We start from the raw sequence: 23,473 nt of genomic DNA, 5'->3' as shown, positions 1-23,473 counted from the left end.
CCAACCCTGGCTGCTGCTGTTGTTATTATTTAAAGCATTTTTACTCTCCTCTCTGATGATTGAAAAGGCTCCCAGCAGTCAACAGATTAATAAAAGCAAGACAGTTCCTGCTCTCAGATTTACAATCTAAAAGATTTACAGTGACACAAAAGGAAAACGGGCTTGGGGGGAAGAGGAAAAATGCAAGCTCAGGGACCATTTCTTAAAGTTACAGTTCTCAGAATGACCAGCTGGAATGGAAACAGAGCAGGTAGCCTGATGGATCAGCTATTGCTAGTATACAAGGAAGAAGAAAAGCCCAAGGCAGCTAATCTCTCAGTAGAAGCTAGAGATTAGCCCTGCTTCTCTTTTTTCCCTTATGAGAATTGTGGTTTTTATTATGTTCTGTAATTTTTAATTTCTCTGGACCTTTGGCCTAAACATTTACTATGCTGTGGCTCTTCATCACATTTTTACAGCTGGACATTCTTTTTTACTGTTGCTTGTGTCTGCCAGTAGTGTAGTGGCAAATTCAGAAGTGCAGGGTCCCTTCATAAGTCGCAGCCATGCCCCCTTCTAAGATTACAGAATAAATTGGCCAGGCTTGAATACTGATTTCTGCTTCTCTAGCACTGTCACAATTCAACTGTTCTTTCTGACCATCAGAGTTATTGCTGGAATTACTGAATTCAGTATCTACACATTTATCTCCTACTGCTGCCAAACTGCTTGATGACGTAGATGGGATGCTGTCATCAGGATTCACTGTCTTTTCTTCAGCTACAGAATTGTCACTCTCCACAACCTGGCTTTTTGAAGCAGGAACTAATAGGAACTCCTTTCACTCTGATTGGCTCTAATCAACAGGAAACGACAAGGAAGCAAGTTAGAAGACTCTTCTCAGTAGCTCACACACTTTCATGGTGATTGGCTCATAGGTGCTGGAGACACACAGACCTTGCTGGGACCTGGCTCCCAAAAAAGTAAGGGGTCTAAGACATACACCCCCAAGCCCAGGATGACTACACCCCTAGTGTCTGCTGTTCTTATTTAACTGCTTTATGGCTGTGATTGCGTATTTGACTATGTGCTTTAAACCATGAGCCTTTTGGAAAGAGTAGCTTATAAATTGTTAATGCATTTTGCGTTTCTCGTTAATGTGGCCTTTCGAATGGCTTCCAGGAGCTCCATTTGAGTTTGCTTTTCAGTGCACAAATGACCCCATGAGTCCAGGGCATGAGATAAATGCCTCTTATGCCGCCATCATGTTTCCCTCAGTTCTAATCCTATCTGGCTCCCCCTGGTCTTATGATTAAGCTTCTTTAGAGAATGCTCTGTTCACTTGTTTGTTTGGTGGCAATAAATTAAATGCCATGAACTTGTAGTGGAAGCACTTTTATGTTTGCAATTAGGCTGCTGCAATTGGAAAGAAGAGCTCCTTCTGCCAAGAATGGTGAGTGACGCTGCCTTAATTGCTATGCCTCAACATAACTGGCTGGCACAGAATAAAACACACACTGTCATCCTGCCCACAGGCCAACTACATGCTGTGCTGTTTGGTAAGTCTCTTGCATGGGAACTATGATGTACCTGTCAGCTGGCCCCAACAACCAAATCAGTGTCATGTGTCACAGGGTATGGGGAACTCCTAGAGTATTTATTTCATTCATCTATTGGGAAACTCTGCTGTGCTGAAGAAGGCTGTTGTGTTCTAGAATCAGGGCAAAAGGGTGGCACTGTAGGTCAGCATTGCTGGGCAGCTACCAAAGCCCATGCTCCTTCAGAGGGCTTGCTATCAACCCCTGGCCTTGCTTCTGTTTCTCCTCCTCGCTATACTGCCTGATCACCTGCCTTATCTGAGCACGCAAGCTGCGACCAGAAGGAAAAGATACAGAAGCATCCTTCACTCGTACTGTGAACTGGCAGCAGAAGGAAGAAGTGAGGAGGTCACTGAAGGCATCTCTCTCAAGGGCCCTCCAAAAGTTACTGTTGGCACTGGATGGCAAGTCCAGCCAAACAAATATCAAACAGGTAACAGACAGGTGGGTACAATTTTAACAAACAGCATTATTAGATACACCAATGAAGAAGGCAATCAAAACAAGTTTCCCAAAGCTTTTCAAAATGTATGGATTTCATAAAGCTGACCAAAGAATAACAACGTATTATTTATTTCAGGGTTTAAGAGCAGGAAAATCTATTATTATATATATGTACTAGGGTTGCCAGGTCCATGGCCTGAGACTGCTCCTGTATCTTTAGGAGAAGAGAAAGTCAGCCAAGTGCAGGTATTCTTGCAACACTGTAATGGGAAAAACCACAAGGTGGAATTCTCCCTTCCCCCTGCACAACTTTTAAAGAGTCAGAAGACCTCTTGGAGGGCTGGGCCTGGCAACCAAGAGGTCTTCTGTATCTTTAAAAGTTGTGGAGGGGGAAGGGAGAATTCCACCTTGTGGTTTTTCCCATTACAATGTAGCAAGAACACCTGCACTTGGCTGACTTTCTCTTCTCCTAAAGATACAGGATCAGTCTCAGACCCTGAGCCTGGCAACCCTAATATGTACTTCCCTCACTCTCGGTTAATGTATGATTTGAGTTGTTCTTAACTGAATCAATAAAGTAAATTATTTTTAAAAAATTAACAACAGAACAGAAACAAGATACTCTCATTTTACAAGTTGGCCACTGTGAGAACACGATGTTGGACTAGATGGGCCACTGGCCTGATCCAGCAGGCTCTTCTTATGTTCTTACAAATCAGAAACTCATAGTGAGGCAGTGAGCAAGTCATATGAATGAATCACTTCTTTCTATAGATTCTAGTGGCATGCATTGGCAAGCACATTGGCAAGTCCCAGGCTATGGTCTGAAGGCACATGTGGCCAGCACCTGGTCAGTGCCTGGATGGGAGACCGCCTGGGAACCATATGTAAGCCGCCTTGGGTTTCTATTATGAAAAGAAAGGCGGGGTATAAATGTAAAAAAATAAATAATACATCTGGAAATAATAACTGAATAAATGTTTAAACTTTATTTAAATATTTTAAAACATTGGAAATATTAATGCAAAATTTGGAAATATTAAAGGAGAAATATATATATATACTTCCACACAATCTGAAAAACACAGTTTACACATTGCAACATTGCAAATATGTAGCTTCCATGCAACACATTTCATTATCCTGCCCTGGCATAAAGACACACAACCCAGATGCTTTTCACCATTTCAAAATTCACACACATGAATAAATAAAATGAAAGCCGGTATAATAATAATAATAAGAGAAAGAGGAAGGCCAAACAAGAGATGGATTGACTCCATAAAGGAAGTCACAGACCTGAACTTACAAGATCTGAACAGGGTGGTTCACGACAGATGCTGTTGGAGGTCGCTGATACATAGGGTTGCCATAAGTCGTAATCGACTTGAAGGCACATAACAACAACAATAAATGTTGTATCTAATGGTGCCTCTGCCTTCACAGAAAGTACTTCTAATTGCACAAGTTGTGGCATCCATATTTTTCCTGAGCAAGCCATAAAGATCTTAAAGCTACTTTAGCCCATGAAGGCTCATTGCTTTCAAAGAGCTGCAGCAACACAAGAGGAAGAAGGGCTCTGGCTTAGCGTTTGGATGGGTTTGAGTTCTGCCATGGCTCAATACCCAGCAGCAGCCTGTTGTGGCGATGTGTCCAAACCAAGACACAGAGGAAGATGCAAAGCTGCCTTATTCTGAGTCAGACCATTGCTCTACCCAGGTCACTGCCGTCTACACTGACTAGCAGCACCTTTCCAGGATTTCGGGCAGGGATCTCTCCAGGCCCTACCTGAAGATGCCAGGGATTCAACCAGGGACCTTCTGCATGCTCTACCACTGAGCTATGGCCCTTTCCCCGAGAATAATCGCAAAAGAAACAATTCAGGCTGATGTAAATGTATCCACCAAACCAGCAACAATAAAGGTTGTCTATTATCAGTAACCTAAAAGGATAAACATACCCAGCATATATTAGCACTGAGGAGTCACAGTGTCCAAATGAACTGCCAGGGATCAGCATGCACCAGCAAAAGAGAACAGGAGAGAGCTGATCAGATTAACAAACAAAAACCTAAGTATTTATACAGTCTGCTTGTGTGCCTGTGAATGATGCATTCAGTAATAATAGTAATAAGGGCTTGGACACGCTGCCTCCCAGAACAGAATGGCTACTGACCAGTGTCACGAATGAAAGGGTACAGAGGGAAAGAAAACTCCCTCTTGTTTGTTCATCTTTCAGCGCATTAATTTTCTTTGGTACATTCCATCTGCTGCGGGGGGCAGCCAACCTTTTGCTGCTCAGATGAACCACAGCTCTGACATATATACCTACCATTGGCATTTCCTAGTGTGTGGGTGTGGGACTGTGGGTGTGTGCAGTCAATGCACCATCTAACTCTGTGGTGAGTGTTTGTGCACTCTGTGTGTGTACGAGTGTGCACACACACACAAGAATGAGTGGGTTAAGGGGCCACAGCTCAGTGGTAGAGCATCTGCTTTGCATGCAGAAGGTCACAGGTTCAATCCCTGACGTCTCCATGTAGGTCTGGGAGAGAGTGATAGCCCTGGAGAGTCAGTGTAGACAATACTGAACTAGGTGGACCAATGGTCTGACCAAGTATAAGGCAGAGTCCGTATGTTCCTATGGGTATACATGGACAAACCCACTTTTGCTTTGGCCATGCTCACAACTGGCATGCGGCCCTCGGAGGCTCAGCCAACAGTGAAAGTGACCCTTGAGCCAACAAAGGTTACTCACCCTGTTTTAAAGCATGTTTAAAAAATAGTAATTACCCTCTCTCCACACCTGCCTTTTTGAATTATTCCATGGCAAAGATCCGTTCCCTTCACACAATCCAGCACTTAGGTTTGTCAGATTCAAAGCTGAAGAACAATGTCCATACCTCAAAATATGCTGATTGATCAGGGGGGCTCTCATTTCTCTCTAGTTTGTATTTCCTGGCCTTGATTTGCACTGGTAAATTGGACACTCATTACGAAAGTATACCAGCACAAGCACTAGAGACATGCACATGCCTTCTCCATAATCTAAGTGATAACCCAATCAAACCTGCGCACACATCATACATTTAAAGCACATAATTTCCCACAAAGAATCCTGGGAACTGTAGTTTACCACTCTCAGAGCTACAATTCCCAGCACCCTTAACAAACTACTTTTCCCAGGATTCTTTGGGAGAAATAATGCCCTTTCAAGGTATGGCGTGCACGCAACTTAGTCTTCACATCTGTGACAACTCCTAGTTACTTTGCAAAACTCTTCATTTCCTTTGTCATGTAGGAAAAATACCCCCTTAAGAGTCAAATTGCTCTATAAGGAGGTTTCTCAGCTAGGTTTCAGTCTTCCATCTTCACCCATATTGCATTGTGCCTATCTCGACCCTAACCCTCAGCTATAACCAGTCCAGTTTCAGATACTACTTGATCCTTTTAACAATCCACATCGTGATCCATGTTTCTATTTGCATAATAAAGCTGCATATCCTATCGATTCTCAGTCTGTTATCAGAGTCCTAATTGGCCCAGTGAATAAAGTGTCAAGTGTAACCTCATGGATCTCTTTACATGGGTCACTCAAGCTAAGTGTCCACCTGCATGTTTGTGTTTAGACCCAGTGCCTGCAGAAAGAAGGAGAACATCGCCACCCAGGGAAGGAGAGCCTGCTGTTGCTGCTGCTGTTGGAACACCACCTCCACCACCCTTCCCAGTGGGACTGCTGCCTGGCAGACGTGCCTCCTGCAGGACCAGGTCCCAGGTACCCAGCCAGCTGGGACTAATTTCCATCACCTGTCCCTCTTTGGAGGGATACATAAGCCGGCTGGCTGAGGTGGCCTGGGAGACCCAGTACCTGCAGGAAGAAGGAGAACATCGCCACTCAGGGAAGGAGAGCCTGCTGTTGCTGCTGCTGTTGGAACACCACCTCCACCACCCTTCCCAGTGGGACTGCTGCCTGGCAGACGTGCCTCCTGCAGGACCAGGTCCCAGGTACCCAGCCAGCTGGGACTAATTTCCATCACCTGTCCCTCTTTGGAGGGATACATAAGCCGGCTGGCTGAGGTGGCCTGGGAGACCCAGTGCCTGCAGAAAGAAGGAGAACATTGCCACCCAGGGAAGGAGAGCCTGCTGTTGCTGCTGCTGTTGGAACACCACCTCCACCACCCTTCCCAGTGGGACTGCTGCCTGGCAGACGTGCCTCCTGCAGGACCAGGTCCCAGGTACCCAGCCAGCTGGGACTAATTTCCATCACCTGTCCCTCTTTGGAGGGATACATAAGCCGGCTGGCTGAGGTGGCCTGGGAGACCCAGTGCCTGCAGAAAGAAGGAGAACATTGCCACCCAGGGAAGGAGAGCCTGCTGTTGCTGCTGCTGTTGTTGGAACACCACCTCCACCATCCTTCCCAGTGGGACTGCTGCCTGGCAGACGTGCCTCCTGCAGGACCAGGTCCCAGGTACCCAGCCAGCTGGGACTAATTTCCATCACCTGTCCCTCTTTGGAGGGATACATAAGCCGGCTGGCTGAGGTGGCCTGGGGTTTTGTCTTTTGTTTTTGTTTGTTTTTTCTTTTGGGTGCCATTGGTTTTAGCTATGGGTGGGTTCGGTTTTGTTTTATATTGTAGTTCTTGGGTTTTTATGTAGTTTGTATGTTGTATTTTACTTTATCTTGTACGCCACCTAGAGTGGCCACTTGTGCGGCCAGATAGGCGGCCTAGAAATAAAATTTATTATTTATTATTATTATTATTTAATGCAGCAATTGCTAACCTGATGCCCTCCAGATGTTTTGGACTACAACTCCCATCAGCCCCAGCTAGATTTCAGGGATAGCAAAGAAATGCTAGTCTGGTGTTGCTGGTGTGAGTGAACACTTGGGAATAATTTGCCATTAGTTAACAGCCTATTCATTTTTATGGTGTTGCTGGGTAGTGGGGAGATCCCAGTGCTTCTCCAGGCCTTGCCCCCCTCCCCAACTTCCCTCCACTAGCTACTCTCTTATTTCTCCACTTCCATCACACTCTCTCCTGGGTTTTTGTCACTTTTACTCAACTTTAGTTCAAGAGAATGAAAGCAATGTGTTTTGACCAATTCTCTCCTCTCCTCCCTTTCTAAAGGATGTTTGTGTTAAGACCAAAACAACAACTGCCCACTTCCAAAAATCAGTTTTAAGAACCAAGTGATGCTGCTGTCTTTCCTTCGGTCTTGTTTTCTTTTCTTAAATAATAATGTTTTTATTCAGCTTGTCACTAGGTGGAAATATTGTTTCAGAAGGGGGTTATTAATCTGTGGGTTTCACCTATAGTCTTATTGGCATATGAGCAGAGGGACTGCGACGATGCATACCCTTGTTTCTAAGTTGGGTTTTTCGTTTGCCCACTTGATTGGGAAGGCTATGATGGTGCCTGGGAGGAGGTCTTCATACGATTGATGTTGATTTTCAGAACACCCTGGCACTCGCAGCCGGGTATCACTCCAATATGATATATAAAAGGTTTCCTCGCCCTTCCTAGGAAAATGTTTGTCTCTTATTTACTCACAGGAGTTGAGATGGTTTGGTTTTTGACCAAAAGCAGACTGAACTCTTTACAGTTGATGGAGGCAAAGGGATGTTGTAATGCTCAGTATGGTATGAGGCAGCTGATAGTGGAGGCTGGTCTATCAGAGCAAATGTGGCACTGCCCCACCAACTCCAGTCTACACCCAGCTAGCCCCCCCCCGCCTGACCTCTTACAACCAGTCCAGGAGGTGGTGCTGCTCTTTGTCTCTCCCCCACCTCCGCCGCCTTCAGCCTCAGTGTTGCTCCTCAGCAGGCAGGAGGCTGGAGACAAAACTAGGATTAATTGGCTTTGCCTCGCATTGGCTCTGGTGCTGCTCGCTGTTTGGGCTCCCTGCCTTCCACCCCATCAGTCCCAATGGGCACCAGCCACCACTGGGTGGCTAGACATTGCCCTGTTAGATGCCTGAAGGTGGAGGATTCGGTACAGTTTTTATTGGAATGCCCTTTGCATTTGGATCTGAGGATCTGATACCTTGAGCCCCTTATTGTGCAGCGGTGGCAAGCTGAGCAGGCCCTAGCCAGCTGGGGAGGACTAGCCTCAGAGGGAGGCAATGGCAAACCCCCTCTGAATACCGCTTACCATGAAATCCCTGTTCATAGGGTAGCCATAAGTAGGGATCGACTTGAAGGCAGTCCACTCTCTGTTAAGCTAAAATGTAAAATGATATTGGCTGGAACAGAACACTATGTGACACGTAGGACTGAAATTTGTAAAACTGGCTTTAGGGAAGAGGAATAACACAGTTTTAGATGATAATATATGTTAACACATGCCAACCAGTTGTAATGGTATACTTTTCAAATCTAGCTATCTAATCTAACTATATAATATTTTTGTAAGCCGTCACGCCATTGTGCATGGGGTTGGGGGATGACAGAACAGCAGCCAAGAGAGATGAAGGAGTGAAGGATGTAAGGATGTCGGGTGGGCAAGTGTGGGGGAGTAGGCAGGGGAGTGCGGGAGCAGGTGAGTGAGTGCAGGGGTGAGCGAGTGAGGGAGCAAGTGACTACGGGCGGACACGGGGTGGTGAGCAGCAGCAACAATATGGGAGGCTGGTAAGAGGTTGAGGTGTGGTGGCGGCAGTAGCCTGGGCAGGCAGGAGGCCAGTAAGTCACCTAAACAGTGCAGCAGTGAGTGCCTGGGGGGGCATTTTGGGAGTTGTCTGGGAGTGGGGACCATTTTGGGAGTTGTCTGGGGGTGGGGGATGTTTGGGGAGTTCCCGGGGGTGGGGGACGTTTTGGGAGTTGCCTAGGAGTGGGGGATGTTTCAGGAGTTCCCTGAGGGTGGGGGACATTTCAGGAGTTGCCTGGGGGTGTGAGAGTTGCCTGGGGTGCAGGCCTTTTGGGAGTAGCTGGGGGGATTGGGAGTTGCCTGGGGGTGGAGGAGTTGGGATTTGGGACGGTTTTGGGACTTGCCTGGCTGTGTGTGTGTATGTATTTGGGAGTGCCTGGGGTGTTCCTGTGTGTGTTTGTGGGTGCCAGGGACCTGTGTGTGAGTTTGGGTGTGCCTGGGAATCTGTCTGTATGTGTGTTCATATGTATGTATGGGATCCCCTGGGGAGGGGTTGGGATACGTATGTACATTTTTGGGAATCCAGGGGTTTAGGAGTCCCTGTGTCTGTGTGTGTCTGTGTGTGTGTTTGGGAGTCCTAGTGTGTGGAAGGGGGTTGGCACATGAAATGTGCAGGGGCAAAGCCCCTTGTTAATTATATTTTAGCATGGCTTAATGCATTTTGTACGAACCTAATTTCTAATTGTCTTGTTATATGAAGTGCCTGACTGGCTATGAAGCAATAAACTTTTTTTTATTCAGAATTTTTAGTTAGTACATTTAACAAATAACAAAGCAAACAACAGTGGTTCAAGTTCTCTTCTGACTTTATGTGAAAAGATAAAGAACCAGAAATAAAGCCTGCAATCCTAACCCCACTTACCTGGGAGTAAGCCCCAGTGAATCCAATAGGTCTGTGTAGACATGATTAGGGTTGTCCTTTTGGATATGTATGACCAGAGAGTTACGCCCCCACCATTTTATTTTTCGCATACTGGGGGCAGGGGCAGGGGAATTCAAATGAACACTTTTATGGCTGGTAGAAAGGAAAATAACCGATTAGTGCTCAAGGAACCAGAGAAAGTTCAAGTGAGGTTGCAGCTGACAGCACAAATACCTATGTTTATTACTCAAGTTGAACAAGATTAAATGTGATTGGGCCACAACAGTAGCCTCGGCTATATTTACATGGTTAGGGCAGGAAAGCCCATACATGAACCTGAAGGGAGTTCATTTGCTGGTTTGAATACACATACATATGCAAAAAGAGGGAGATTTTAAAAGAAATGCCTGACACTCTGTGCTGATGAGTAGAATAAGGGGCAGATGATAACCAGGCTGCATTATTCAGAGCCCAGAGTTTAACTGTATGGCTAAACCAGGGCTCCTTGTCACACATCTCTGTTACCTTTTCAGCGACTACTGAAGACATTCCTCTTTCAACAAGCCTTCTATGTTGAGACCTTATCTCAGTCTGCATCTGTGTTGAAATTGCTTTTTAATACGTTTTTAAAGCTTTTTTTAACAAAGATGTTTTTAAAGCTTTGTTTTAATATATTTTAAAGTCTGTTTTTATGATGTTTTAAAGTGTTTTTAATGCTTTTGTTTGCCACCCTAGGCTCCTACTGGGAGGAAAGGCAGGTTATAAATCAAATAATAAATAAATAAATAAATAACATGATAGTCATCTCTTGTTGCTTATCCCCAGCAAGGTAAGTAGGGGTATACTGCCTCTAATTATTAAGGAACCATTTTTAGCTCTCATGGCTAATAGACATTGACACACCAAGACTTAAGCAAATTTGGCCTTAATTTTGTTTTGGTTTTTTACATCCATCAAAGCTACTTGCTACCATCTCATCTTGTGGCAATGAAGTCTATACTCTGAAGCCACTTGAACGCTAACACTGGGCAATATTCAACTAAATAACAGCACTAGCACAAAGGTACTTTCCCCCCTCCCCCCCATGTAAGCCCCTTTCCATTCCCAAATCTGCTCCAGAGGGTTGGAGGGAAAGCCCAGAACAGATTTAGATATTGAAAGGGGGGGGTCCTTTGTGCTAGTGCTAACTCTTCCCTAGTCCAGCCTCCAGCTCATTGCAGGATCTGCAGTGTAGGATGCCACTAAACAAATGCATTAATCTTTTGGAGCTTGAAAAATATATCCTTATGATTGCCGGAAGCTATCGGTAGTCAGTTTCATCGGATGATCCTGAGGTTGATGACTCCCTGGTGCTGATGGTGACAGCTGGAGGGCACCAGTTGGTGAAGGCTAGTTTAGAAAGAGAGAAAGAATACTATGTTCTTCTTCATTCTCTCACTGCACCATTATTAGCTTTATAAACCACTATTGCATCTCTCTCCCTCCCCATAGTATTGTTCTAAGGCAGAGGTTCTCAAACTGAGATATGTGGATTACTTGTGGTCCATCAGCTCCATTCAGATGGTCAGAGGAAAGGTTGCAGAACAGTTGGGAATATCTGAACTTGACCTTGCATTTGATATTTTTTTTATGGCAATGGAGATCAAGGGCATTTAAAGGTCTTCACATTTTGTTGTTATGTGTCTTCAAGTCGATTATGACTTATGGCGACCTTATGAATCAGCGACCTCCAACAGCATCTGTCATGAACCACCCTGTTCAGATCTTGTAAGTTCAGGTCTGTGGCTTCCTTTATGGAATCAATCCATCTGTTGTTTGGCCTTCCTCTTTTTCTTCTCCCTTCTGTTTTTCCCAGCATTATTGTCTTTTCAAATGAATCATGTCTTCTCATGATGTGTCCAAAGTATGATAACCTCAGTTTCATCATTTTAGCTTCTAGTGACAGTTCTGGTTTAATTTGTTCTAACACCCAATTATTGGTCTTTTTCACAGTCCATGGTATGCACAAAGCTCTCCTCCAGCACCACATTTCAAATGAGTTGTTTTTCTTTTATCCGCCTTTTTCACTGTGCAACTTTCACATCCATACATAAAGATCGGGAATACCATGGTCTGAATGATCCTGACTTTGGTGTTCAGTGATACATCTTTGCATTTGAGGACCTTTTTTAGCTCTCTCACAGCTGCCCTACCCATCCCTAGCCTTCTTCTGATTTCTTGACTATGGTCTCCATTTTGGTTAATGACTGTGTCGAGGTATTGATAATCCTTGACAAGTTCAATGTCCTCATTGTCAACTGTAAAGTTGCATAAATCTTCTGTTGTCATTACTTTAATCTTTTTGACGTTCAGCTGTAGTCCTCGTTTGTGCTTTCCTCTTTAACTTTCATCAGTATTCATTTCAAATCATTACTGGTTTCTGCTAAGAGTATGGTATCATCTGCATATCTTAAATTATTGATGTTTCTCCCTCCAATTTTCACACCTCCTTCTTCTTGGTCCAATCCCGCTTTCCGTATGATCTGTGTACAGATTAAACAAATAGGGTGATAAAATACACCCCTGTCTCACACCCTTTCCGATGGGGAACCAAACGGTTTCTCCTTATTCTGTCCTTACAGTAGCCTCTTGTCCAGTAGCCTCTTATATGAATTTATATGCTAATTCAAGATACATGTTTTTTATGATTATTGTTTCCATCATGTAAACTGATGGTGGTTTATTGTTATTATTAGTCATAGTAATATATTATTATTTTTTAATTGTTATTTCTGTACCTTTAATATTTTTTATTTATTTTAGTTTCTTTCATTATTTTCTTTTTTTAAAATTTCCTTTCATTGTTAAATTTGCAAATAAAATCAAAGGACTGCAGTTATTAGGGTACATGTTGAGCTATGTATGTACTTTGATTTGTTTATATACATAAAAATGTAAGCATCACGCTGTGCCATTCACAGCACCATAGACAGGTAGAACTGTGAATTACAGCATGAGTGCTCCCCCCCTCCGCACGCCACTTGCAAAGACCACCTCAGCAAGCAGGCAAGATGACAGTGGCAGTAGCCTTGGCGAGCAAGCAGGCGGCCTATATGTGGTGGTGGTTACACGACAGCAGCCTTGATGAGCAGATGTGGCAGGCGGCTGGCCAGTGTGCAGCCTACACAGCAGCAGAGTTTCTCCATGGGAGGAGAAGTTTGGGGCAGTGGTGGCAGCTTGGGTGGGTGGGCAGGAGTCTGGTGTGTAGCCTAGGTGTGCTGTGCGGTGAACAGTGTTTGTCTGGGGCAGCGGCAGCGGAGGAACAGGTGAGGTATGTGGGTTGTAAAGGAGAGTGGGGTTGCCTGGGATGGTGGGGAGATGGTGAGTGGGACATGTGGTTGGCAAGCAGGGGGTTGGCAAGTGGAGTGAGCGGAGGGCACAGGCCCCCTAGTAAAAACAAAAAAGTTTATTGAATTGTCCATCAAGATTGTCAACAATGTTCAACTGGTCTGTAGGAAAAAATATTTGAGAACTGCTAAAGTAATAAAATTTGCAACCTTTTAAGCCCCTGTTGTCCATTATAATTGCCACTTGGATGTGGTGAAACAGTTATTGACCTGTGGAGAATTCGTGCTTTACTGAGGACTTCCGGGAAGGGTGACTTCGCTTGTGCCTGCTTTTTGAGACGGGCTCCCATCTCAGAAGAAACTTTTTCAGATATAAATCAGTCAGAACATTCTTTTTGACTGATAAAATTTCTCCCGGGCAGGGAGAAACGTAGAGATCAACCTCAAAAGCCTGTTTTTGTTGGGAGGACTGGATTTCATTAATTTATGAGAGAAGGTTCAGCCAGCAATGCCGGACGGACTTCCGAACAAGCTCTGTCTGATTAATGCGACACGTTTATCTTTTCTTCAAAGAGAAAACGGACTAACAGGCAAGCACCCTTCTTTCTATTTTTTTTTTTTACTTGGTTTAAATTGTTGCAGAGATTTGTTAAAGAGATTTGTCAAATGAATCAGCTATAAATAATTTCTGGGTGAGCTATAACTCTTCTCTGTTATTCACAAAATTAAGGAGGAAAGAAATTGAAAAAGCTTATCTTTGTTTCTATTGCAAAAAGCTGTCCTGGAAGTGCATTCTAAAGATATAAACAGAAGAGGGATTTCTATTCCGAGGAGAAAAAAATAAAAAATATGAACTTTGGAACATATTGTCTGGGACTATTCTCTTTTTGGTCTATTTTATTTTGACGAATCTGCTTCTTCACGACACCACTAACTGTTTTGATGCTGGGAACTAAATTTGTTTTGTATTCCTGAACATAGAGAGATAAGGCAGGCTGCTCTGTTTATACTGTGATGTCATCAAGCCTGGAATATTAACCCAATTGTTGCTGAAATAAGAAGTGGTTCTTCTTTATTTTTGTTTTGTTTTGTTTTCGTGGTTTTAAGAATGGCAATCAAGAAAGTGGCTGAGAATCTGGAAGTAATTATGTTTCAGAAAATAATGGATGAGATTGAGATAACGAAACAAACCCTGCGACAGGGCAGTAAGGAGCTGAAAATTGAACTGAGCAAAATGACGCAGGAGCTTAAAGAAATAGGGGATCCTGTGAGAGAGGAGAATGAGATCAGAGATGAGAAAAGAAAAAATAAAGGGAAAATACAAGCCCTGGAGATTGGAACAAATGTGGAATTGGAAAAAGATCTGGAGTTTATGGATATTAGAAATAAAATCTACTGTTTGGAATTCAACGTCTCTGAAGAAATTAATGAAGATATTAGAGATAAAGTTATCAATGGCTTGGATAATCTTCTGGTCTGGAATGACGTGATGGAGCTTGATATAGAGAAAATCTATGGAATTAACTGCAGCCATGTGACAATGGAAAAACTCTCAAGAGATGAGCCAGTGCATTTTGTAAAAAAGAACAGAGATATGACTTTACAACAATATTTCAGTAACATATTCAGAATTGATGGCAAGAAAATATTTGTGATAAAGGAAATTCCCATCAGACTCTTATTATATGACTATGGCTATGACAGCAAGATTATTATGGAATACTGATAATGGAAGAATGGACACTGAAATTACTGGACTTAACAGGACTATTGAAGATGGAAGATGGAATTAATATTGATAATGGAAGAATGGTTATTGAAATTATTGGACCTAACAGATTTGATGAGATGGATTAATCGATATGCTTATTTGGACTATGGTTATGACAATAAGATTATTATTATTATTAACGAGATGGATTAATCGACATGCTTATTTGGAGAAAAATTGATAAGAACATAAGAACATAAGAAGAGCCTGCTGGATCAGGCCAGTGGCCCATCTAGTCCAGCATCCTGTTCTCACAGTGGCCAACCAGGTGCCTGGGGGAAGCCCGCAAGCAGGACCTGAGTGCAAGAACACTCTACCCTCCTGAGGCTTCCGGCAACTGGTTTTCAGAAGCATGCTGCCTCTGACTAGGGTGGCAGAGCACAGCCATCATGGCTAGTAGCCATTGATAGCCCTGTCCTCCATGAATTTGTCTAATCTTCTTTTAAAGCCATCCAAGCTGGTGGCCATTACTGCATCTTGTGGGAGCAAATTCCATAGTTTAACTATGCGCTGAGTAAAGAAATACTTCCTTTTGTCTGTCCTGAATCTTCCAACATTCAGCTTCTTTGAATGTCCACGAGTTCTAGTATTATGAGAGAGGGAGAAGAACTTTTCTCTATCCACTTTCTCAATGCCATGCATAATTTTATACACTTCTATCATGTCTCCTCTGACCCGCCTTTTCTCTAAACTAAAAAGCCCCAAATGCTGCAACCTTTCCTCATAAGGGAGTCGCTCCATCCCCTTGATCATTCTGGTTGCCCTCTTCTGAACCTTTTCCAACTCTATAATATCCTTTTTGAGATGAGGCGACCAGAACTGTACACAGTATTCCAAATGCGGCCGCACCATAGATTTATACAACGGCATTATGATATCGGCTGTTTTATTTTCAATACCTTTCCTAATTATCGCTAGCAAGGAATTTGCCTTCTTCACAGCTGCCGCACACTGGGTCGACATTTTCATCGTGCTGTCCACTACAACCCCGAGGTCTCTCTCCTGGTTGGTCACCGCCAGTTCAGACCCCATGAGCGTATATGTGAAATTAAGATTTTTTGCTCCAATATGCATAATTTTACACTTGTTTATATTGAATTGCATTTGCCATTTTTCCGCCCATTCACTCAGTTTGGAGAGGTCTTTTTGGAGCTCTTCGCAATCCCTTTTTGTTTTAACAACCCTGAACAATTTAGTGTCGTCAGCAAACTTGGCCACCTCACTGCTCACTCCTAATTCTAGGTCATTAATGAACAAGTTGAAAAGTACAGGTCCCAATACCGATCCTTGAGGGACTCCACTTTCTACAGCCCTCCATTGGGAGAACTGTCCGTTTATTCCTACTCTCTGCTTTCTGCTTCTTAACCAATTCCTTATCCACAAGAGGACCTCTCCTCTTATTCCATGACTGCTAAGCTTCCTCAGAAGCCTTTGGTGAGGTACCTTGTCAAACGCTTTTTGAAAGTCTAAGTACACTATGTCCACTGGATCACCTCTATCTATATGCTTGTTGACACTCTCAAAGAATTCTAATAGGTTACTGAGACAGGACTTTCCCTTGCAGAAGCCATGCTGGCTCTGCTTCAGCAAGGCTTGTTCTTCTATGTGCTTAGTTAATCTAGCTTTAATCATACTTTCTACCAGTTTTCCAGGGACAGAAGTTAAGCTAACTGGCCTGTAATTTCCGGGATCCCCTCTGGATCCCTTTTTGAAGATTGGCGTTACATTTGCCACTTTCCAGTCCTCAGGCACGGAGGAGGACCCGAGGGACAAGTTACATATTTTAGTTAGCAGATCAGCAATTTCACCTTTGAGTTCTTTGAGAACTCTCGGGTGGATGCCATCCGGGCCCGGTGATTTGTCAGTTTTTATATTGTCCATTAAGCTTAGAACTTCCTCTCTCGTTGCCACTATTTGTCTTAGTTCCTCAGAATCCCTTCCTGCAAATGTTAGTTCAGGTTCAGGGATCTGCCCTATATCTTCCACTGTGAAGACAGATGCAAAGAATTCATTTAGCTTCTCTGCAATCTCCTTATCGTTCTTTAGTACACCTTTGACTCCCTTATCATCCAAGGGTCCAATTGTCTCCCTAGATGGTCTCCTGCTTTGAATGTATTTATAGAATTTTTTGTTGTTGGTTTTTATGTTCTTAGCAATGTGCTCCTCAAATTCTTTTTTAGCATCCCTTATTGTCTTCTTGCATTTCTTTTTCCAGAGTTTGTGTTCTTTTTTATTTTCTTCATTCGGACAAGACTTCCATTTTTTGAAGGAAGACTTTTTGCCTCTAAGAGCTTCCTTGACTTTGCTCGTTAACCATGCTGGCATCTTCTTGGCCCTGGCGGTACCTTTTCTGATCTGCGGTATGCACTCCAGTTGAGCTTCTAATATAGTGTTTTTAAACAACTTCCAAGCATTTTCGAGTGATGTGACCCTCTGGACTTTGTTTTTCAGCTTTCTTTTTACCAATCCCCACATTTTTGTGAAGTTTCCTCTTTTGAAGTCAAATGTGACCGTGTTGGATTTTCTTGGCAATTGGCCAGTTACATGTATGTTTAATTTAATAGCACTGTGGTCACTGCTCCCAATCGGTTCAACAACACTTACATCTCGCACCAGGTCCCGGTCCCCACTGAGGATTAAGTCCAGGGTTGCCGTCCCTCTGGTCGGTTCCATGACCAACTGATCTAGGGAATAGTCATTTAGAATATCTAGAAACTTTGCTTCTTTGTCATGACTGGAACACATATGCAGCCAGTCTATGTCCGGGTAGTTGAAGTCACCCATTACTACTACATTTCCTAGTTTGGATGCTTCCTCAATTTCATATCTCATCTCAAGGTCTCCCTGAGCATTTTGATCAGGGGGACGATAGATCGTTCCCAGTATTAAGTCCCTCCTGGGGCACGGTATCACCACCCACAACGATTCTGTGGAGGAGTCTGCCTCTTTTGGGGTTTCGAACTTGCTGGATTCAATGCCTTCTTTCACGTATAGAGCGACTCCGCCACCAATACGTCCTTCCCTGTCCTTCCGATATAGTTTATATCCAGGGATAACCGTATCCCACTGGTTTTCTCCATTCCACCAGGTCTCCGTTATGCTCACTATATCAATGCTCTTCTCTAAGACCAAGCACTCCAGTTCTCCCATCTTGGTTCGGAGGCTCCTAGCATTAGCGTACAGGCACTTGTAAGCAGTGTCTCTCTTCAAGTGTCTTTGGCACTTGTGGTTAGGCCTGTGGTAATTTTGCTCTTCTGAATTTATATCCTGTGCCCCTGCTCTCACAATGCCTACTTCTAGGCCTACCCCTTTTAAAATTTCATCATTTCTTTGGTTTTTATCCCAGGGGGGAGGTTTATTCCGAACCGGACCTTTCTCAGCTCCTGTCGGGTTTCCCCCCTCAGTCAGTTTAAAAGCTGCTCTGCTACCTTTTTAATTTTAAGTGCCAGCAGTCTGGTTCCATTCTGGTTCAAGTGGAGCCCGTCCCTTTTGTACAGGCCCGGCTTGTCCCAAAATGTTCCCCAGTGCCTAACAAATCCGAACCCTTCCACCCGACACCATCGTCTCATCCACGCATTGAGACTGCGAAGCTGGGCCTGTCTGGCTGGTCCTGCGCGTGGAACTGGTAGCATTTCAGAGAAAGCCACCTTGGAGGTCCTGGCTTTCAGCATCCTACCTAGCAACCTAAATTTTGCTTCCAGGACCTCACGGCTGCATTTCTCCATGTCGTTGGTGCCAACGTGCACCACGACCACTGACTCCTTCCCAGCACTGTCTACCAAACTATCTAAACGACGGGCGATATCCCCAACCTTCGCACCAGGCAGGCAAAACACCTTGCGGTCTACACGCCCATCACACACCCCACTGTCTATGTTCCTAATGATCGAATCACCCACTACAAGGATCCCTCCACCCCCTGGAGATATATCCTCGGCACGAGAGGATAGCTGCTCACCCCAAGGAATGGGTCCCTTCTAAGGGATCGTTTCCCTCTTCCTCAGCTGGATGCTCTCCTTCCCCGAGACCATCGTTCTCCATGATAGCAGGAGAGTTATCATCGTTGGAGTGGGACACAGCTATAACATCCCTGAAGGGGAATAGATATATTTCTTAAAGAATTGAAACCTCTCTTTGACTTTTTGTGGAAAGAATAAAGTAATGTTTATGAGATTTGATGATTAATTAAGATAACTACTGGAGGAAAGTGATTTTATAATATAATTTAAGAGACAGGATTGTTATATATTGTAGACCTATAACTGATCTGCGACAAATGGGAAGTCAACATTTTATTTTTCTGTTTAATCATTTTTGTTTTGTTTTGTTTTTTGTCTTTGAATGTTTTATGATTTTGTTTTGTTTGTTTTATGAAAATTTGAATAAAAATTATTGTAAAAAAAAAGAGAGAATTTGTGCTTTACTTCTACCACCTATTTTTTTTAGATAAATTTTTAAATAAAATTATTTATACATGTACCAGTTCAAAAAAGTGTCCACCCTCTGCCCTTAATGATCACAGATATGTCCTTGGATCCTATAGGCTGCAAAATGTACTTTGACATCTACAGTTCTCAACTATTTCAAGAGCTTGTGAGGCTGCTTTCTTTGGAGAGGCACCTCTTTGAGGCTGACGTGTTTTTACTTCAAAGCACTCAACATTTTAAAGACGTTCAGTTGTTACAATGTGGACTCAAATTTTAAATCAAAATGAGTTCACAGTTCTAAATATAGTTATTCCAAAACTAGTTGCACTTTTTGGTTCAACATGGCTCTGCAAATCAACTTTTTGTGTAGTAAAAATGGTGAAATCAAAATATAGATTGCAGATATTGGATGAAAATTTGGAGGCGGAGTAATGCCTGATTTCCCTGCACCACTTAATGAAAAGATATGTTAGATTTCTCACTAATTCTATCAATAAACAATTCAAAACATTATTGTGTATTTTCTTACCCTCAAAAATACAGTTAATTTTTTTTTGTTAGGTGGTAAAAATGTTAACACATTCAACACAGTTTTGGCAAGTATAAAAAAACATTGGACACCACTGTCTTAAGCCTTTTATCCATTACATTTTAATCCTACTTTGAAGGTAGATACTTGCCCTTTTATCCTCACTACAACCTTGTGAGGTAATTTCAACTAAAAGATAGTGACTGGCTCAAGCTTTGTGACTGAGGTGGGATTTAACCTTATCGCCATATCTTGTGGCAGTGAATTCAATAGTTTTAACTATGCACTGACATGGTTTGCACGTAATGTTAAACCATAGTTAATTTTTAACTATGGTTTAACATGAATGAGCAGCATGTAGAAACAAGGGAGGAGAAAATCAGGGGAAAGTTCCCAGTTTGTTCCTTCCCTGCTTCTGACTTTGCTATGCCAGGAAGGAAACAAACCAGAGCCTGGCTTCACATTCTTTAATGTTTTTAATTGTTGTAAACCGCCCAGAGAGCTTCGGCTATGGGGCGGTATACAAATTCAATAAATAAATAAATAAATAAATTACATGCAAACCAGCAATCATGTGTTTTTTCTTCTAAACAAACCACACTCAGAAGCCAAGGGATGCTGCCCACTTGCATTAAACATAGTTAAAAATAACCTATGGTTTAACTGTATGTGCAAAATGGGCCAATGTGTGAAGAAGTATTTCCTCTTGTCCGTCCTCAGTCTTCCAACATTCAGTTCCATTAGATAACCCCAGGTGTTAGTATTATGAGAGAGCATGAAAAACGTCTTCCACTTTCTCCATACCATGAATAATTTTATATACTTCTGACACATCCCCCCTCCCTTACTCACCTTTTTTTTTCTAAAGTAAAAAGCTGCAATGGTCAGATTGAGGGACAACATAAAGCACTGTTCCCACCACAAGGCATTTCAGAAAAGTTAGTACCTCTTTAATAAGGTCCTAACTTCACACAAACAAACAAGAATTGCATCACTGATCAAGGACAATCACTGTAGAATGGAAGGTGTATGCTGCTGTTCTTTTCAGTGAAAGATTGTGCAGAATTCTGCCAGTGCTGGTGCACTTTTTACCCATTCCTAGTTTATCACTGAAGCCAGAATTTGACTATGAGTAAATGTTGAACAATGGATTTTCACAGTGTGCTTGTCATTTTACTCTAGAAAGATGCATTGAAGACACTCTGGCCATGGGCACACTAGTCGCTTCAAAAGCAGTGAGAATGTTTTTTTCTAGCTGTGTTGTGAAGTGACTCTCCCCTCGGCTGGACACACCTCCCTTCCCCACTGCTGACTTCGGATCTTTCAGGACTGTCCAAAGCAAAGTGTTGGGCTAATCACTGTCTCTGCTTGAGCCTAACAGCAAAGCACTTCCATTGGCCACACTGGAGGGGCAACGGGTTGATCTACCAATCAGGTATGAAATCTGTCTGAAGCTTAATTAAAATAAAAACACACTCAAGCTGATCCAACCAGGTTTTAGAGTAAAAGGGGGTGAACTTTGACTAGTATCATGTTCCCCCCTTTTCAGAAAACAGAGGTGGAACCGGCAGAACAGTAAGTCTTTGCACGGTGACTGCTCTCTAAATTTTGCTTTCATATTGCACTGTAAATTCAAAGTTCTAATAAACATTAATCCATCAGATTTCACATGAAGTCCACTATATCCCACTTTCTAATCGAAGTACAAAGAGAAATTAATTTATACCTAAACCTAAATTAAAAATGGCAACAGACATGTTGCTATCTGATGCAAGCTTCTTTTTAAAATAAACAAGTTCAGACAATTCCCCCACCCCCGTCTTTGAATCCTGTTGCGACTAAGTGAAATATTTGCCATCAGTGTTAATTACTATGTCAATAAAGATAGAGACATTTTAATGAGAGATTTCCTGTGAAATTATAGCAGTCAGTTTGGTGCCAAGGTTCTGAAGAAAACACATGTTTTTTCCAGCTGATAAATCACATGCCTGTTACATTAGTTGACTGTTTTTATTGAGCCCAAAAGAAAAAATGAGAACTGAGAGATGTTAAGCCTTTGTAGCTTTCACTGAAATCATTTCCACATAGGAAATTACACTAATCCCATGTGTATTTTGCTCCATGGATACCTATATAGGCATATGCATTTTTACATCTGATACACCAGATTCATGCAATTTACATAATTATTGTTGTTTAATATTTATATCCCACTCTTTTACCAATAAGAATCCAGAATAGTCTATAAAAAAGGAGACAGTAACACAACAGGGAATAAACATATAATATTACAGACCATAACACAGCTGGTATAGCACAGTGGAGAAGAGAGCCTGGCTGGGGGTCCAGAGTCTGTGAGTTAAAATCCCCACTTGTGTCTCCTGGGTGTAAAGGGCCAGCTAAAGATCACCCCCATAGTGAGTGGCTCAGGGGTTACGTGCCCTGCCACCTGTGTAGCCGTGGGCAAGCTGCATAGACCCAAGGAGCCCAGTTGCCCCCCAGTTGGCAGCTGCAGACAAGGAAGGGGCTGGCTTGTGCAGCTGTGGCAAGCTGAGCAGGCTCTAGCCAGCTGGGGAGGACTAGCCTCAGAGGGAGGCAATGGTAAACCCCCTCTGAATACCGCTTACCGTGAAAATCCTATTCATAGGGTCGCCATAAGTGGGGATCGACTTGAAGGCAGTCCATTAGAGACCATAGAATAAAGAGCAAACAACTGTGATGGGTTGTTTATTGTTTATGAATTTATGGAGTAACAATCTTCAAGATAAAATTAAGTCTTTTTTACATGTTTTGTAACATGAATCCCATGGATTTCCATGATTACATCATAAATGCTGATTCAGGGAGCAATTGAAACCCACAAAACCCTGGGATGAGTAAGTTAGGATCTGGTGTATCTATCTCCTGCTCAGCTACCACTACAGCAGCGTAAGTCCCCAATCACAGCTCAGCCAGGAATACGCTGGTATAGGTTTCTCATCCCATACCCCAGTCAATTCAACCAAAGCCAGCTCAGCCAAAGGTGGTGTAAATCCCAGAAAGGGGCATGGCAGGACCATGCAGGGGGGGCTTACACTGGATCCTACCTCTGTTCAGCTCAGCCACATGACCTGGCAACCCTGCAGAACTTAAACTGGCAAAAAGGGTGGTGTAAGTCAAATTCTATTTTAAAGGATCTTATTTTTCCCTCTGACAGGCCTTGCTCCTGAACAGGCTTTGGATCTGGTTTACACTGGCTTAATTTAAACCGGACAAAATAAGGTGGTTTCCCATAGCTAGGACTGCTCCCTTACTATATTATATTCACTAATAGGCAAAAAAGTGGCTTAAGAACCTAACTATAGCCAACAGATATTTCTATCAAACTTTAAAAAGCAGGGAGATTGGGCAACTATAGTGAATGCACCAGGAAAGCAGGAGACTTGACTTCCTCTCTGAGATATTGGACTGCCCTACAAATCTGTAAAAATGCAAACACAATTTGGGTTGGTCTTTCACAGTCCAATCCACTTCCGGTGTAGTTGTATAGTCAGGTCTCCTGCTCCCCTGGTACATTCACTATAGCTGCTCAATTTCCCTGCTTTTTAAAGTTTGATAGAAATATCTGTTGGCTATAGTTACATTCTTAAACCGCAAGGGGTTTTTTTGCCTATTAGTGGATAAAATAACGAATGGCACAAAAGTCTCCCTATTCACTCAGGGTACCTCTAACATTATGCTATAACCAGGGCTCCACCTTGTCTGGGGTACATGATACTTTAGCCAGTTATGAGTAATTAAATGAATTATGTTTAACTCAAACATAAAAAGAAACAGAAACACTTTTGATAAATTCCCTTCCTGCAGATGGCCTCTTTGTAAACTATTTCCTGGCAGAGGTGTGCTTTTTAAATGT

At 42.9% G+C, this 23,473-nt stretch overlaps 1 protein-coding gene across 2 annotated transcripts; it reads left to right on the top strand.

The window, feature by feature from the left end:
• The first annotated feature begins 1,328 nt into the window (after nucleotides 1–1,328).
• Nucleotides 1,329–6,681, top strand: LOC133388526 (uncharacterized). Of its 2 annotated transcripts, none has more exons than XR_009763851.1 (2): nucleotides 1,329–2,021; nucleotides 5,650–6,681. XR_009763851.1 is itself a non-coding variant. In XM_061634487.1 (2 exons), exons 1-2 carry the CDS (start codon nucleotides 1,752–1,754, stop codon nucleotides 6,045–6,047), a joined length of 657 nt encoding a protein of 218 aa, XP_061490471.1. In that variant the 5' UTR covers nucleotides 1,329–1,751; the 3' UTR covers nucleotides 6,048–6,681. The 2 variants fall into 2 exon arrangements, 1 of the variants encoding a protein (XP_061490471.1); XM_061634487.1 differs by having other exon boundaries at nucleotides 1,329–2,010.
• Nucleotides 6,682–23,473: the final 16,792 nt, after the last annotated feature.

The sequence above is a fragment of the Rhineura floridana genome, chromosome 7 (assembly GCF_030035675.1).
Source record: "Rhineura floridana isolate rRhiFlo1 chromosome 7, rRhiFlo1.hap2, whole genome shotgun sequence".
In the NCBI taxonomy this organism is placed as follows: domain Eukaryota; kingdom Metazoa; phylum Chordata; class Lepidosauria; order Squamata; family Rhineuridae; genus Rhineura; species Rhineura floridana.
Note: the sequence above shows the minus strand (reverse complement) of the source record. Positions and strands in the feature narration are given on the sequence as shown.